Source organism: Mirounga leonina, unplaced genomic scaffold, assembly GCF_011800145.1.
Source record: "Mirounga leonina isolate KUSES-001 unplaced genomic scaffold, KU_Mleo_1.0 Mir_125, whole genome shotgun sequence".
In the NCBI taxonomy this organism is placed as follows: domain Eukaryota; kingdom Metazoa; phylum Chordata; class Mammalia; order Carnivora; family Phocidae; genus Mirounga; species Mirounga leonina.
In genome coordinates this window covers 63,247,308-63,265,647 of record NW_023270305.1, presented here as the reverse complement: position 1 = coordinate 63,265,647, position 18,340 = coordinate 63,247,308, and the positions used below count along the sequence as shown (strand labels likewise).

Below are 18,340 nucleotides of genomic sequence, written 5' to 3'. Positions count from 1 at the left end.
TGAACAATGTTGGCAGAAAGAGTATGGGGTTGTGCATTTTGAAGTTACAGCTGAGTTTTACCAAGTACTGATTTCTGTTGATAATCATGCCTTCCTGATTGGTTCTCTGTGCCTGACACTCACACCAGAGCCCATGCTGGGCTCTGGCTGTATTCTGGTCTGAGCCCTGGCACTGGAGGAATCTGAGTCTTGGTTCTTTCTTTGATACATGAACATCTAATTTTTCCTGTACCATTTATTTAAGAGACTATTCCATTGAGTTATTCATGGTTTTCTGGTAAATATTAGTTGACCATATATTACATTATACATTAGTTTATTTCTGGGCTCTTGATTCTGCTCCTTTGGTTTATGTGTGAGTTTTTATGCCAGTACCACTGTTTTGATTACTATAGCTTTGTAATACAGTTTGAAATTAGAAAGAGTGATGCCTCCAGCTTTATTTTTCTTTTTCATTGTTGCTTTGGCTATTCAGGTTTTTTTTGTGGTTCCATACAAATGTTAGGATTGTGTTTTCTATTTCTGTAAAAAAAAAAATGCCATTGGAATCTTGATAAAGACTGCATTGAATCTATAGATGGCTTTGGGTAGTAGGGACATTTTAAAAACATAAATTTTTCTAATCCATGACTGTGGAATATCTTCCCACTTATTTGTGTCTTCTTCAGTTTCTTTCATTGATGTCTTAAAGTTGTCAGTGTACAGATCTTTCACCTCTTAGGTTAAATTCACTCCTAAATATTTAGTTGTTTTGGATGCTATTGTAAATGGGATTGTTGTCTTTCTTTTTTTGGGGGGGAAAATTTGTTGTTCGTGTATAGAAATGCAACTGACTTTTGTATGTTGATTTTTGTATCCTGTAGCTTCATGTATTCATTGAGTAGATCTAACTGGTGTGTGTGAGAAGTCTTTAGGATTTTCTATAAAATCATGTCATATTCAAACAGCTAATTTTGCTTCCTCTTTTCCAGTTCTGAATCCTTTATCTTTCTTATCTGATTTCTGTGACTAAGGCATCCAATACTATGTTGAATAGAAGTGGTCAGAGTAGGCACCCTTGTCTTTTTCTTGATTTTACAGGAAAAGCTTTCAGCCCTTCACCATTGAATATAATATACCTGTGGACTTCTACTACATGGTCTTCATTATGTTGAGGTACATTTCTTCTATACACAATTTGTTAAGTGTTTTTAATCATGAATTTTGACAAATGCTTTTTCTGCATCTGTTGAGATGAACATGAGTTTTTTTTTTTTTTTTTAAAGATTTTATTTATTTGCAGAGAGAGACACAGCAAGAGAGGGAACACAAGCAGGGAGAGTAGGAGAGGGAGAAGCAGGCTTCCCACTAAGCAGGGAGCCTGATGCAGGGCTCGATCCCAGGACTGGGAGATCACTACCCGAGCTGAAGGCAGACACTCAACGACTGAGCCACCCAGGCGCCCTATGAACATGAGTTTTAATTTTCAATATATTAATAGGATATATCACATTTATTGATCATGTTGAACCATCCTTGCATCCCAGGGATGAATCTCACTTGATTGTGGTATATGACCTTTCAATATACTATTGAATGGGTTTTTTTTTTAGAATTTTGCTGATAATTTTTCATCTGTATTTATCAGGAATATTGTGTCCTTATCTGGCTTAGGTACCAGGATAATATTGACTTCATAAATTTGGAAGTGTTTCCTTTCTCCATTTTTTGGAAGGGTTTGAGAAGGATGACATTAGTTCTTTAAATATTTGGTACAATCCACCAGTAAAACCATCTGGTCTTGGGTTTTTCTTTGTTGAGAAGTTTTTGATTACTGATTCAATCTCTTATTGTCCTATTTAGATTTCCTATTTTATCATGACTCAGTCTTCATAGGTTGTATGTTTATAGGAATTCATCCATTTCTTCTAGGTTGTCCAGTTTGTTGGCATCTAGTTGTTTATAATAGTCTTTTATGGTCCTTTGTGTTTCTGTGGTATTAGTTGCAATGTCTTGTCTTGAATTTATAGTTTTGTTTCTTTGGGTCCTCTCTTTTTCTTGATCTATCGAAAGGTTGTCGGTTTTGTTGATCTTTTCAAAGTCGTCTTAGTTGTTTTCCTGTTTCCTCTTTCATTGAATTGCTCTGATCTTTATTTACTTCCTTCTGCTAACTTTGGGCTTAATTCTTTTTCTAGTTCTTTGAGGTGTACAGTTAGGTTGTTTGAGATTTTAGTTTTGTCTTAATGTAGACTTCAGTATAAATGTTTCACTTAAGACTGCTTTTGCTGCATCCCATAAGTTTTGGTATATTGTATTTTCATTTGTCTCAAGATAATTTTGTTATTTTCCATTTGATTTCTTTTTTGATACATCGGTTATTCAGGAGTGTGTAGTTTAACTTCAACATATTTGTGAATTTTCCAGCTCTTTTTGCTGATTTCTGGTTTCATACTATTGTGGTCAGCAGAGATATTTGATATAATTACTACCATCTTGAATTTGTGGATACTTGTTTTGAGGCTTGACATCAAATTTTTCCTAGAAAATATTCCATGTGTGTTTGAAAGGAATGTATATTCTGGTACTATAGGTTGGAATGTTCTGTATGTGTCCAAGTCCATTTGCTCTGTTGTTCAAAGCCACAGTTTCCTTGTTGATTCTCTGTCTAGATGATGAATCCATTGTTAAGAGTTGAGTATTAAAATTCTTTATCTTTTTAAAAATATATTGTTATTTTTTTTTGAGTAGGCTTCATGCCCAGTGTGGAGCCCAACCTGGGGCATGAACTCTTGACCCTGAGATCAAGACCTGAGCTGGGATCAAGAGTCAGATGCTCAACTGATTGAGCCACCCAGGCGCCCTGAGTATTAAAATTCTTAACTATTGTATTACTGTTAATTTCTCCTTTTAGTTCTTTTAGTATTTGCTTTTTATGCAAATGATACATATATGCACAATATGCAAATGGTGCATATAAAACAAATACTAATAGAGCTGTTGCAATGTAGGGTGCATAAATATTCTTACATCTTCTTGATTATTATATAATGAACTTTTTTGTCCCTTTTGACCATTTTTAGCTGACAGTCTATTTTGTCTGCTATAGGTATAGTTACCCCTATTTTTTTTTTTTTTTGAAATATTTTTACCATCTCTTCACTTTCATTCTGTGTGTTCTGAAAGCTAACGTGAGTCTCTTATAGGCAATATGTTATTGGATCTTGTTTTATCCATCAGCCATTCTATGTCTTTTTTTGGAGAATTGAACCCATTTATGTTTAAAGTAATTATTGATAGGTAAGGACTTACTATTGCTATTTTGTTGTTTTCTGACTCTTTTGTAGATCCTTTGTTCCTTGCTTCTTGCTATCTTCCTTTGTGATTTGATGACTTTTGTGGTGGTATGCTTTGACTCCTTTATCATCTATTTTATCTATTATAGGTTTTTCCTTTGTGGTTACCATGAAGCTAAAATAAAAGATCTTAGATTTGTAACCTACTCTAAGCTGATAACAACCTGAGTTGGCATACAGAAATACTATACTCTTGATTTCCACCCCACCCCCGAATTTTAGATTACTGATTTTACCATTTATATAGTTTTTTTGTATTGTGTAACCAATAACAAATTAATATTTTAATACATTCATTTAACTTTTAAATTAATTGTAAGTAAATTATGAATTGCCATCATATTAGACAACCAGACTCTGACTATATATTTACCATTACCAGTGAGTTTTACACATACATTCATAGGTTTTTACAATGTTAATTAGCATCTTTTTATTTCCAGTTGAAGAATGCCCTTTAGCATTTCTTCTAAGGTAGGTCTAGTGATGATGAACTCCTGTATGGATGGAATTAAATTTTCCCTTGTCAGTTTCCTGAACCAGTATCTGAGGAAAAAGAAGACCACCTACACATTTTTGTAATCCTGCTGCCTATCACAATGCCTACTCCCTAGCAGGGGCTTAATAAATTTATGTTGAATGAAAAAGCCCTGTTTGAACTGCCTTTTTAATAGATGGGGTAGGTACATCAGACAGGTAAACGCCGGGATGGTTTTCTAGGCAGGGAGCATAGTGCGTGCAAAGGCATGGCAGTCTGAAAGACAAAGCATATTCCAGGAGGAAAGGTTTGAGAAAGGCAGTAAAATACTGAGGGAGTCAGGGAGCAGGTTTCTGAAGGGAAAGACTTCAGAGGGATGGGGGCAGTTTTGGAAATTTTAAGGATTATGGCTGCATGACAAAATACAAGAAGGTGTAAAGCATTGGGAATGAGTAATTCAAAGCGTTGGGAAGCTGAGGTCCAGGCTGGGAGACCCATGAGGGTGCTGAAGTCCCCAGGAAGGTGCTGGGTTGAGGAAGGAAATGGAGACAGGTGCCAAAGGTTTTGATAAACATGGTGAAGGTCACTGAAGGGCAGAGAACAGGGTCAGCATGGATGTGTTCCAAGTAAAGATGACAATACTTGCCTGCCAGCTCTGTAGGTCTAGGATGAATTTCAGGTCTTTTCAATCCAACAGCCCCTGGAAAATTGTTCCCAAAGGTGTGATCAGAAGGATGCTGAAGAATGATGGTTGACTCTCCTCTCCTCTCTTAGTCATTACCACTTGCTTGTTCCCTCCTAACTAGACTGGGCTTTACTTGGGGGCTATCACGGTGAGGAGATGGCATGTTGGAGGGAGCTGCTATGTTTCCTTTAAGTGTCAGCAACAGGGCCCCTCTGCCTCTGGCTGCCTTGATCTGCCCTCACAGATTTGAGACCTCGTGTTCTCACAGACTGCAGAGTGACTGTGGGCAAAGGAAGCAGGAGGGACTGTGAAAATCTTTCTTCTCTCATTAACCACTGCTCCCCGTCTCCTTACAGCTACATAGATAGTGTTGTGATTGCAGTTGTATATTAAAATATTTTTATACTAAATATATTCGGTCTAAAAACAAAAAGCACTTCATCTAGGAAAAAAGCTTGAAAACCTTGAGTAGTTCTCTCAGTAGTGGGGATGGGAGGCTACCCATTAACCTCCACTTTTTTGTGCAGACCATTAACATCTGCAGGACTTAGGTAAATGTGCAAATGGAGGTACTGACCTACATCTCCTCCCATCTCTTCCCATCCTGATTCCATCCAGCGTGCCTGGTACACTCCAGCCTGTACCCTGAGCTCTATTAGCACCCTGCAAACAGTAATCTTCAGGCCTTGTGCTATGCATGCTGGGGGTGTAGTTTACCATAGGGAGGACAAGGCAGACCCTGATTATTTGGGCAGGAGGTGTCAGGGCCCCAAGTATCAGCATGTTCAGTGCAGGCTTGGGTGGTCATGTCCCCTGGGCCTGTAGACTCTGAGACTCCTTAGCAGGGCTGGGGCATGGCTGCAGGAGGGCCAGAGTGGGGCCCTCCAGTGTGGTGTCAGGGCAGGGACATAGCTGCCCAGATCTATGGGCACTTCTGCCCTGACGTTGTTTCATTGTTGAAATGACTGATTGTGGCAGAGAGAGGGTCCCAGGGCATGCAGTGGTCTTACTCGCTTCAAAAAAGTTGACTTTTCTAAGGATAAACAAAAATACACACAAGTTAAGTTATTTCTTTCTTGAGGAAATGAAAGCATGTTAACCACCTTGGTTAATGCCCAAGTATGGTCCATGAGTTAGGGCTGTCCTGGGTTAGAGTATACTTCATGGACTTTATCTTCCCCTGGCTTTTCCTGAGCTTAACTGCATTCCAGTCAGGTTGACCCTGTCCTTAGGATCAGGAGGAAAAATGATGTTACAAGGAATTAGTAAAATGTCTGCTTACCTGAAGGCTGGGCTTTGCTTTGTGACTCCAGTTTTCTTGTTCATTTGATTAAATTTATACCATCAAGGCTTCACCATGACCACCGATCACCAGCTTATGAAAATGCAGTAGCTGCTCGGCGGCTGGTTCAGTCTTGCTCTTAGAGGTGTCTCATATAGGCTACTGCCCTTTATTCATGCTAAGACCGGTGTTTGCACTGTCTTTATTTTTATGGAACTCTAGGAAGGGGATAGCAGGAGACTTGAACTCTGGTCTCACTCTGCCTTCCATTACCTGCCTGACCCCACATAGGCTGCTTAACCTCTGAATGGCAATTTCTTCCTTTATAACAAGAGAACCCTTCCTACCTCACAGGAATATTTTGAGGATCTAATAAGCCAATGCAAGTCAAAGTCTTCTAGAATGTGTGAAGCCCATTGAAAGATAAGAGATTATTATCACTGTGGTATGAACCGTTTATCTTATCCTTTACAAAGTGACAGCTCTATAGGAGAGCAGCTTTGCTGTCAGGAGGTTGAAGAGATGAGGGTAGAACAGGTAAACTGGGGCCGGGGGAAACCAGGAGGATGAGGTGAAGCACATTGTTAGAGGAAATGAAAAGTGACTGGAATTCAAGATTTCCTAGTGTTCAGTACTAGGATAGGCAATCTGTATATATCACCTCAGTTAATACTACAATCTTGCAGATATTTTTTCTATCACTCTGCCTTGACCTTTTCTAGAAATAAAGAAAACAAAATAATCTGGCTCCTTATACTTCTTGTCTTTGTCCTTTACTACATTCTCTCACCCACCTTTTCTCTGCTCTGGGCACACTGATCTTATTTTTCTGGAACATAGCTAGCTCACCCTAGCCTTTTGCACTTGCTGCTCCCTCTGGAACACACTTCCCTCAATATCCACGTGTCATATTTTCTACTTCTTTCCTGTCTTTAGTCAAAAGTCACTTTTTCAGGGAGGCCTTTAAATTATCTTCTGACATTTCATACCCTACCCTGTTTCCCTGATTTGTGTTTTGTCATTAGCACTTGTAACTGTCTAGCATGCAATACGTATTATTTCGCTTGTGTGTCCTCTGTTACCTCTACTAGAATGTAAACTTAACAAGGGCAGAATTTTTGTCTCATTATGTACCAGTTTTCAATGACTAGCATAGTACTTGACTTACAGTAGGCACTCAATAAATCTTTACTTGATGGATGGATGGATGGAAAACAGAGCTGTGTGGGCTTCTTCAAAGTTAGTTTCTGATTTCTGGAAGTGGCCACCAGTGATATAACTTATCCTGACACCAAATCTTTACATAACTACAAATGCTAACCATTATGACTTTTGATTAGACTCTCCCACAAGTAACTTTGCCCTTGAATTTTGAGCTAAAGCTGTCTATAGAAATACATAGAAAACTAAGCTGCCTTAAAACCTCCAGATATCCTAGGAAGACCTGGGCTTAACACACCAGCCAATGCTCTATCAGGACGAGGTGGATAGAGGTCTTCCTCGGCCGTGAGGAAGCACTTACCTTCGCTTGTAGTATTTGGGAGCCTGGGTTGGATCATCCCATGCTGTACTTGGAATAGATGGAGAGGAGAATTTTGTTGGGATTTCTGAAGAGATGTGGCTTATAAAGTACTCCCATCACTTTATAGACAGAGGTAGTGTATTCCTTTTTTTTTTTTTTTAAGATGTATTTATTTATTAGCACATGTGCGTGAGCGGTGTGTGTGTGGGGGGAAGGGGCAGAGGGAGAGGGAGAGAAGCAGACTTCCTGCTGAGTGCGGAGCCTGACTTAGGGCTCAGTCCCATGAACCTGAGGTCATAACCTGAGCCAAAATCAAGAGTCAGATGCTCAACTGGCTGAGCCACCCAGGCGTCCAAGGCAGTGAATTCTTACTGGTATTTTTCAAGTTTTCTTCCTTTTCTTCCTTTCTTCTCTTCCTCCCCTCTTATCCTCCCCCCACCTTTATGGATATCAGGAACATATAGCCATTTGGGAGATTTTTTTTTTTTTTTTTTTTGTGAGAAGGAACCCTGTGGTATGGCTTCTCTGAATGAAACTGAATGAAACAACTTAAAACCTTGTCTACCCAAACCTTATTTTCAAGGAACTCATTAATATCTGGAAGTTTAAATGACCCTAGCTAATGACATGTGAGGGGAAAATACCCTGAAATTTCACTAAAGGCAGAGCAAAAATGCTCTTTGTATCTTATATCGTGAGTATCCCTAAAAATAAGATGATTTTATATTCTTCTCCTCTTGTGTTTGTTTATAAGGAATGTTTCAAGATTCAAGGGATTCTATGTTAAGAAAAGGAAGCAAGAGCTGTGCACAAATAGAGTGCTCTTACAATTTTGGGATTTAGTACATTTTTTTGAGGCCTATCTATCCAAGAAGAGAGTCCTGGGGCTGTGGATAATGCTCTTAGAATAGAATATTAGGAAGACCTTGGGTCCTGAAAAGGATCGAGCTTCCCTTACCTTTTCTGATGTCTGAAATGAGGCTTTGAAGACCTTCAGAAATATTTTCTTATTGCTCATCCTTTAAACTAGATCCTGGGGCTCCAGATCATTGTATGTGGAATCCTGGGAAGTCTAGAACATGATGATATGACCAATGGACCTTTCTACTGGAATCTAAGGCTGAGTCTAAGTCTTTTTTCCTTTTATCTCTTCTCTTTGTCCTTTTCATTTTCCATATCTTGCCTTGAATGAATATTTCTTAGGTAATGTCTGACTCCAGTGGTTGCCTTCAGATCTGAGCAACTTCTAGGGTTTGTTGCAGGGAGGACAGACTGACATAGGGAGAAGGAGCTGGACTATGGGCAATGGGTAGAGGGAGAGAGGAGTGAGGGATGAGAACATAAAATGAGGTGTGAAGGTGTCCTGTGCTTCCTGACCTTAAACTCCCTGGCTTCATCTCATAGGCAAGGATTTGGGTTAAATGAGGTTGTAGGATGAGATTGCCTACCCACCATGCCTTCCCCCTGAAACTTCCCCTTCCACCTTCCTAGCTGGCAGAGCTGCCCTTGGACTACAGAGGCGAAAGGTGGCAGATTTCATTTTGCTATCTCTTTTGCTGTCAGGGTAGTAATCTAAGATAACAGGTAGGAAGAGATGTTTGCTAAGGGTCTTTTGGGAGAAATTTTCTTCCCCTTGAAAAGTGAAATACAGGGAAGGAAAGATCTATTTTTGTTTCTAGATTTGGCCACATCTGCATGTGGCATCTGTAATTGCTACAGCTTTGCTACCAAGGGAGAATCATGACTGAACACTGCGAGGATGGCAGGGCAAAAACATGGAAAGGTCCTGGATTCTTGAGACCACTGAGCCACCTAACCAAATCTGGAGCATCCTAGGGAATTGGCCTTATGGTTTAAGCCAGTTTTAGTTGGGATTTCTGCTACTTGAGCTGAAATCATTTGGATGGGAACCAGCAAGCACACCCTCATGGTTGGGCTTTATTTTATGCTAACTTCTGGTTTCTTTAATGTTACATATTAAACAGACAAAATATCTTATATATTTGTCTTTCTCCAGTGCCCTTTATATCCAGAAGGTGAAAGTTCATTCCTTGATTGTCTTTATAAACTTTTCTAATAGAAAGAAAGTTTCCTAAATAAAAAATTACTTAGTGAATCCAAAGCTTATGGCCATCACACTAGAGTTAAAAAAAAAAAAAAAGTTTCAGTAACCTTTTTCTGATTTTCTAATGAATGCTATATGATGCTGGACTAAATAAGGCAAAGTGTCAATCCTGGTAAGATCTGCAGCATATTGGTGATGCGAGTACAGAAAAGCCTTTCTTCTTGTTTTATTCCTCCTTCCATATATCCCTTCCAAAAACAAGGTCTAAAGGGTTCTCCATGTTTAACATACACTGAGCTCTGTAGTAAAGTACGATCTTGAGTGCCATGCCCTTCCTCCCCCACCCGTCCTGTTTCTGTATGTGGCAAGATAAAAATTGTATTAATCTAGGTACCTAGTTCATAATTTCATTCTGCTCACTAAAACCTTCTGGATTTACTCATTCACTCTCAGTTCTGATCCCTTGAGGAGGATTCTACATTGTCTGTCTGTTTCTTAGGCAGTAAAAGAGAATCTGGAGCAAAGGTGGAGCAGAGGAAGGTGATATGAGAGGCTGGCCAGGATGGGACTGAAGGAATTCATGGTAGGTAAAAGTTTGAGGAGAGAGCCATGGGAGCAGGTCCAGGTTGAGGTCCTGGAAGAGAAACTTAGGCAGGGCTGCCAGTCACCCAGTTTGCACAAGGATGGCCAAACGGACTGTTGACAGTCCAGTGTTCATTCTGAAACATCAGTACCTGGGCTGTGACAGTTAATATATATATATATATATATTTTTAAAGATTTTATTTATTTATTTGACAGAGAGAGACACAGCGAGAGCAGGAACACAAGCAGGGGGAGTGGGAAAGGGAGAAGCAGGCTTCCCTCTGAGCAGGGAGCCCGATGTGGGATTCGATCCCAGGACTCTGGGATCATGACCTGAGCCGAAGGCAGCCGCTTAATGACTGAGCCACCCAGGTGCCCGACAGTTAATATTTTGAATATCACCTCTGGAGTAGTGGGTACTTGACAAATCTCTGGGAGATGTAGGTCCTCTGTGGTGTTAGAGACTTGAAATAAAAGTTTATAAAAACAACGTGGGATAACATTTTAGTTTAGTTTAATTTATATATATATATACACACATATATATGCATATATATGTGTATATATATACACACACACATATATATACATATATATGCATATATATGTGTATATATGTATATATATATGTGTATATATATATATATATACACATATATATATTTAAAATATGAGTTTACTACGCTGGGACTGAAGCATCACTCCAGGAGGCACAGCCTAGAGGTGTTACCTGTGTAATCATTTTTTTTTTTTTAATGGGAAAAGACTGATTGGTATACTGGACTCCAAATGTTTTTATTCAAATACAGGAAATGTAGGAAGTGCTTTTCCCTTAAGACTTGTCTTAAGAGTTTAGAAGCACTAAATTTAGCTCCCTATAAATATGTTTGCTTTTTTTCAGAAAAATCTTCTCTCTTACCAGGAAGTGTTGTAGTGATAGGGTGATGGAACAAAAGTCTTATGAGCTTCTCTTGTTGTATATTCATCTTTAAACATATTCTTGCCTCTCAGAACCACTATCTGTTAAACCAGTGTGTCATCCACAGCTAAGCTGTGAAATAATTAATATTGTATCCTATTTTTAATTTAGCTTCTACTTGCTTTTGAGTCCAAATTCAGAAGCATATTCTCTTTGGACAAAAACAAGGAAGAAGTATGACTGCAGATGGAGCTGGGGCAGGCCCATAGTATGGCAAACTGGTATGGGGACCAGGGAGGAAAATGCTAAGGCTCTCCCCTTGGTCATAAAAGAATTCTGCAGAAGCTGGGATTCTTCATCGTGGAATGAAACACATATACCTGGCCAAAGGAGTCAGAGAACCTGAGGGAGGATCCAGGGGAAGGTGGAGCACTTGCAGGCCCAGGAGCTGCTTCATAGCTTGAGCTGAATCGGCTGATTGGCAACAAAGTGTAAGAGTGATAAAATGGCTAGAGCTTCCCTTAAACTCTTTTCCCAAGAATCTTCCCTGTGGCCCACCCTGATGGGAAACACATAAGGGAATTCTGGGTAATGTAGTTCAGCCTATTCAAATTGACACATAACAAAGCCATCACATTAGGTACTCAGTAAAGATTTGTTAAATGAGTGAATGAACATTGTGTTGCTTCCCTTGGAAGTTCTCTGGAAACCAGAACACCTAATCCTGGTTCTGCCTCTTACAAGCCAAGCCATTTGGAACATGTCACTTAATCCTTTGAGTCTTGGTTTACTTGTCTATACAACTCCCAAGAATAATCCCTGTTTTGCCCATTTAATAGAACTTTTATAGGGATCAGTTGAGATGATCTGAACAAAAGCACTGTGAACATTGTAAAGAAAAGAACAAATGTGATGTAGTATTGTATCGCTTTAATTATGAATGTTTTACTACTTGATCTTCCTAATTGATCATATGGAGTAATTGTTCCTGAGCAATTCACCTTCTAGGTGTGCCAGGAAGATTAAATAGGATGGAGTATATAGAAGTACTCTGCTGTAGCTTCAAAGGTGAGACTTCAGTTACCATTCAACATGGAGATACTTGCACATAATGTATTAGTTCTGGGCTAAATGGCTTAGAGGGACAAGCATGTAATTGGCAACTCTGGGAGCTGGAGGGCAGTGGCCATTTCTCAGATGGGAGTTGTGGGCAGTGGATAAAGTTTCTGTCCTATAAGTCTGGGCTTGGATTTCATAGCAGCCAAACTTGCTCAGCAAAATGAAGAAATCCCTGCGGAAGTTCTTAGTGAAGATGGCATAGAGGAAGGGGTTGGCGCAGGAGTTGATGGGATAGAACAGGACCAGGAGGATCTTTGACTTGGACACTGTGATGAGGGGCACCTTGAGGGAGGCAGAGATGGCGAAGAAGGAGATAGGCGCCATGCAGAGGAAGTCCGTGAAGATGAGCATGGCCATGCGCTTGGCGATCTTGGTGTCACTAGAGGAGGACACGATATTGGGGTTTCTCACTGTGAGGTAGATGTGAGCGTAGCATCCACAGATGACCACAAAGGCCAGAACATTGAGCACAAGGAGGGACATAACATATAGCTGTGACAAAGGGCTGTCAATATCCATGGGCAGGCAGATGCTCACCTTCATGTAGCTGCTGATGCCAAAGATGGGAAAGAGGGCAACTGCAAAGGCAAAGATCCAGCCTAGCAGCATGACACCAGCAGCGTGGCGGAGCTGCACTTTGCATTCTAGCCTCATGGCATGGGTGATGGTATGCCATCTTTCCAGTGTTATGGCTGTCAGGGTGTAGACTGAGAGCTCACTGGCAAAGACTGTGAAAAAGCCAGCAGCATCACAGCCTGCTCCAGTTTGCCAGTCGATGGCGTAGTTGTGGTACTGGCTTTTGGTGTAGATATCAACTGATGCTATGAGCAGCAGGTAGATTCCAATGCAGAGATCGGCAAAGGCTAGGTTGCACATAAGGAACCGGGGGACTGTGAGTTTGTATTGGCTGGTGATCAGGATCATCAGCACTATGATATTCCCTGTGATGGCCAGGATGCTGATAAACCATAACAAGACTCTGAGAATATCATGCCCCATGATATCTTCACATGGATTGAATGCATCTGGCTTGGGGGAGCAAGTCACATCAACCACTTCATTGCATAAGTCATAGTCAAATTCACTGTACGTCATGTCAAATCCTTTGGCGTAACTGGATTCCTCATCTTCTGCCAAAGAGATTCTCTGACCCCTAGCCTGGGTCATATCCTCAACTTCTTGCCTTAAAATAGATTTGTTGCAAATTGGATGAAGCTCAGAGCTAGAAAAATATAAAAAGGAACAGAATCAACATCCTGGATCCAGGATGGGCAAATACATCACTGTTTTTGCACAGGGTAGAAATGATAGGGTTTCTTCCTGTTTTTTTTTTTTTTTCCTCACAGTCTGTCTGCCCTTGAGGCTAAGCTCAAGGGTTAATGGTGCTTACTGTAAATGAACAGAACAACTTGTGTATATACAGTTGGATGGCCCACTGGGGAAACCATCTGGCCACAACCTGAATGTGGGAGGAAGGCGCCTGGGACTAGCTAAGCTTTGCTGTTAAGTGCAAATAATTTACAGACCTAATACCTACTCCACCCTTTGCCTTCCCCTTTTCTATTCAGCTCTCTGTTAATATGCCTGAGTGGGATATAATGCTATTCCTCTACTCTCTACTCTAGTTGCTGGAAGGTCTGGACTGTTTGCTGACTGAAATGAGAACTTAGTTGCTTCTTTTATCTACATAAAGCAGAGAAGCTGAGTCTGTGGTCAGTTGCCAGCCAGCACCTTTCCCTGGCTCTCTGCTGCTCAGGCTAGTGGGAGGTCTGTGATTTGCCTGAAATGTTACTGAGGGTCCTATTATTCTCTATGAACTCACTTCCCAGGAGCCCCAATAGGCCCCAGGTATATATTGGCTGCAAGGTAAACCTGGCTCTCTCATATTAAGTAGTTATCTAGTGAGTGCTGGGAGAGCAAACATGGGTTGCAAGGAGGGGGGTTTCTAATCATTCTGAGATTATAACTTAGTCCCTGGGGAACTGGCTCTTCTTGGGCTCACTTTTTTGTCTTGGTTTAAGTCCAAATGTACAAGAGGCCTAGTCAACAAAATAGAAGTACTTTCAGAAGGGATTTGCATGGAAACCAGATGATAAATATCCTACCCATATGGGTGGATAGTGCATGTAAGAGACAGGGGCTAATAGTTCTGTTTTGAAGCAAAGGCTTAAGGAAAGGAGATGTTTTACACCGGGTCTCTTTTTGGATGGAAAAAAATTTCACATAAACACATACACTTCCTCCCACTCTCCCTCCCTGAGAAGCAATCTCACAGCAATGTTAAGTGACTTCATTTCTCTCAAACCCTAACATAATCTCATATGAGTAGGGAAGTAGGTATTAAATCCTTGAAAGAATCCCCCATAAGGAGAGAGAAGTTGGGGGAATAGAGGAGGTAAAGGTGGCATTTGATACTGAAGGAGGGGTCCTGGTTAAGTGTTCCAACATACTGACTGAACTTTTCCCTGTCAACATCTACGACAAAAGGCTATTAGGGAGAATGCTTTCCTTTCTTTTCTCCCCTCTGGGAAGTGAACTGAATTGCCAGGAAGTCATCGTCCCTTGGCCCAAGGACTCTTTTTTTTTTTTTCCCCCCTCCTCTGGAGAATGTGTCCTCTTTCTTTTTAGAGACTGGTTGGGCTTCTCCCATCACTCACAGGTTACATTAATGGAGCAAAACAGTAACCTACATGTTAATTGAAAATGCCAGAGAATCTTTTGGTTTCATCAGAGATCTTACAAGAAAGGTGAGGCAAAGCTCAGAGATGGGCCCAGGGGGGACAAGAGAAGCACTAGAATCCTTCTTCTAACTTGTGATTCCTAAACCCTGTCATCGGATTAGCAGCAGCCCAATTCTAAGAACAGAAAGTAAGTAACCTGGTGCCTGCAGATGACCATTCCATTCACTGAAACAGATCTGACTTAACCATCTAGAGACAGTCTTCACTTCCTGGGGCTTATATTGGCTTCTGTGAAGATTCTTACTGTGGATAATGCTACTAACTTATTTTAAATATTGATGCTTCCCTTTTCTGAAACAGAAATGACCCAACCACATGAGTATAGAAAAGGGCAACAATGTATATCACTTATAATAGAAACAAAAATAGAAATGAAGGAAAATAGTCTTGCCTTTGTAGTACCTTAGCAAATAATAAACATCATAAAGAGTTGAGAATTCAGTTTAGGGTCATTTTAAAAAGTGGTATTCTTGGACCTTGATAAATCATTGAACAGGTTCTTGGGAAGTGTGTAACGGAGTGGCCTAGAGTCTGAGCTTTGGAAACAAAGCAGAGGGTTTGGATCGGACTCTGGTTGGTGTTGGTCAAGTTATTTACTGTCTCTGAGCCTCCGTTTCTGCCTCTGTGAGGAGGGAAAAAAATACCATTGCCTTTACGAGAGTTATATGAGATAAAGTTGCAAAGTATCACAGAGCCGGGCCGTGAGAACCGAGCCAATATGAGCAATACTAAGACAGATGGCCACATGACTTCCTGAGTTCATGCTGGGGGCCAGGCCCCGTGTGAGCACTTAGAGGTCTATGCCACGGTGCATCAGTTTAAAATCTAGTTGTGAAGAAAGGGCCTAAATAAAACTAACGTCACAAAATGAGCAAAATAACATTACCAGCTGAGTGCAGAACTCTGACAAAGAGCTACATGGTTCAGGACAGATCAGGTGTGTAGTTAACAAGGTCTTTTGGTGATAGTCCAGGAGGGCCGTTGACAAAACCTCATGGTCACAAGGGCCTAACGTTTATATCTTGGACATTGTTGTCAAATGAGGATTGGAAGAACAATTGTATCATACAGTTTTAAACTTGCATCTCATTACTAAACCACACCTACTATGGTATACAATGAAATGCCACCATTAAAGAAAAAAAAAAAACAACCCTGCAGTTATCTTATGAATAGCATACCTATTTTAATTTGTGTTTGTAAGTTTGTTAAATACAGAGACTAAATGCCCACTGCAATTTTTGTTACGCTGTTTTGGCACCTCTTGCTAGGAGAGGGGTGGGTGTCTCCTTTGCTCTACCAGACAGGCCCTGATGGTAAATTATAATAGGGACCTAGAAAGGGTGAGAGCCAGGGGGTCTGGGGGCAGTCCAGGAAGGCTTCAAGTCCCAGGACAGTGTAAGACAGACCTAGAGATTTCCGGTTGAGAAGAACCCCGAAGCTGCATGTATGCCACCAGGGGGTGGCAAGACCAGCAGAGTCTGAGCAGGACAGTTAGGTAACATATTCCTGTGGCGTGTTAGCACTGGGCCAGACAGCGGATAACATGCAGCTCTTACAGTGATCTTGCCAGCCTTTGAGATTTCTGCTGAAGGGTATGAGTTCCAGGGTTTTGTTGGTAAATGTTATCTTTCTTGCCCCAGCTGGAATAATTCTTGTCTGGAATATAAAAGAGGCAAACCTTGTGCCTCAGCCCAAGCCCTTACACATTCTAGTCGTCAGGAAGAAGTTCCCCGAGCCTTGGGCTAATGTGTGAGGAGTGTCCGATTCTGGAGAGTGCCTCCCTGATGCATGGTATTTCTGAAAAGTAGCCCTTTTCCTGTAAATCCTTGTAATGGGTGTGAGTGGGGACTCCTAGTTACTTGGACAACATTTTAGATATATACCGTGCTTGGTTTTGTTTTTGCTTCCTCTTGCTTTTGAGCAGGGGCTAAGTCTACATGGGCAGGTGAATGTGTGTTGAACAATAGAAGAGACCTTACCATGCAGTGGAATGAGGACACAGGGAAGCTGTGTTAGTGCTGGGGTGCTGTACAAGAGTGTGCAAGGCATCATCTGAGTGTGAGTGCGTGGTGTGGATTGTGTCAGTGAGCTCGGGGAGGGTGCAGGCTTTGAGAACTCCTGATATCCAGTGCATTCTATATGTAATGGATCCTTTCAGTGTCTGGAACTTTTATGTGCAGTCTCCAAAATATTTCTTCTCTACTTTATCCAGATCCTCTGTATGATTTCCTCATCTTTTTTAACCAGTTGCCTCCTCGTTTTTATCTCTGTCTGGATTACCCTCTTTTTCTGGGCTTCTTCAAATTTGACCAACCTTGAAAGCCAAAGTGAACAGATGTCCCAATCTTTGTCCTCCCCGTGAGGCGCTAACATCCAAAGATGGATTAGGGAGTCTTGGAGGGGTTGGGATGTATTGTGCATGTGTGCATCAGTCTCTGGTATGGCAGTTATCCTTCTCCCCTCGAGAGTTGCCATGGCTGGTTTCTGGGACACATATAGGTGGCACAGTGTGGGACTGGAAGAATAAATCCATATTGGTACCAAGGAAAAAGGGAACAAATATTCATTAAGCATCAGCTATGAGTCAGGTGCTATATAGTTTGGAGTTTTTCATGTTACCTCACTTGATATTTGGAAGGTGATCTACCATTGTATGTAGCCTTCTGTTGTGAGCCCATTCTCAAGAAAATTAGAAATGCTTCATAGTACTGAAGCTTTGATCTAGAATATGCCTAAGGGCTTTAACCTGGGAGGTCTTTTAAGTGGATTCTCGTCATGCCGCAAATATATAGAAGTTGACCAAGTTCTGCGCTGGAGAAATGTCCAAGTGGGGCTCAAGGGTTGGACGTGGGAAGACTCACATTTGCCGTCTCCAGTTTGCAAAGGCGCAGCAGTGGCTAGGGTAGGTGAGGCTGGCCTCCATGAGAGCGACAAACGTATCCAGACTGGGAAGCTTTTTCAAGTTGTATGTTGACCTGGCCCTCAGCTTCTTCAGATTTTCTAAGCCATAGCTAGGTAGGGAATGGATCCTCGTTCTTGAAATGTCTCTAGAAGGATAAAACATAAATATAACATGATTATTATGGACCTAAGATTTCTGCTTGGTTAGCAGGCAAAATGGCACACACAGTAGGGATATTCTTACATGGGTGAGAAGGGAGATGCCAGTAGATCCAACACACCTCAGTCAGATCTATATACAGCTACTAGGACATTTGGTTTCCTGGAGCCCTGGCCCTTGTGTTTGCATTAGGAGGACTTAGATAATAGGTCTCTCTGATTCCCAGATATACTCACATCCTGCCTGACCTGGGGTTTGACTTCAGCCATCTCTCCTTCTAGAATCTGTCTTGAAATGGACCCATGTAAATGAGTGGATATCTAAGAGATTGAAGCCATTTCCTCCCCAATGTAAAGTCAGCTATAAAAATACCTGTGATGAGCTAGGGATGGAAACTGTGGCCCAATTTCAGAAAAGGGTAAGAAGAAACATACCATAAGGGGAAGAGGAGTCTGGTGGGCAGTAGAGGCACCCTCGGCACGAAGTCCAAGTGGCGACAGAGAGTGGTGGGCACAAGCACAGCCAGACTAGCCTGTATATGTTCCCCG

General features: G+C 41.2%; 1 protein-coding gene across 1 annotated transcript in view; it reads right to left on the bottom strand.

Annotated features, from left to right (window-relative positions):
* Positions 1-11,734: 11,734 nt before the first annotated feature.
* Positions 11,735-18,340, bottom strand: part of FSHR (follicle stimulating hormone receptor) — a 165,903-nt gene continuing 159,297 nt past the window's right edge. The window contains exons 9-10 of the mRNA XM_035001598.1: positions 17,593-17,778; positions 11,735-13,209 (exon numbers count right to left, since the gene is read on the bottom strand). Of these exons, the coding sequence (XP_034857489.1) occupies positions 11,985-13,209; positions 17,593-17,778 (1,411 nt within the window). The 3' untranslated portion in view covers positions 11,735-11,984. The remainder of the gene's footprint in view (positions 13,210-17,592; positions 17,779-18,340) is intronic.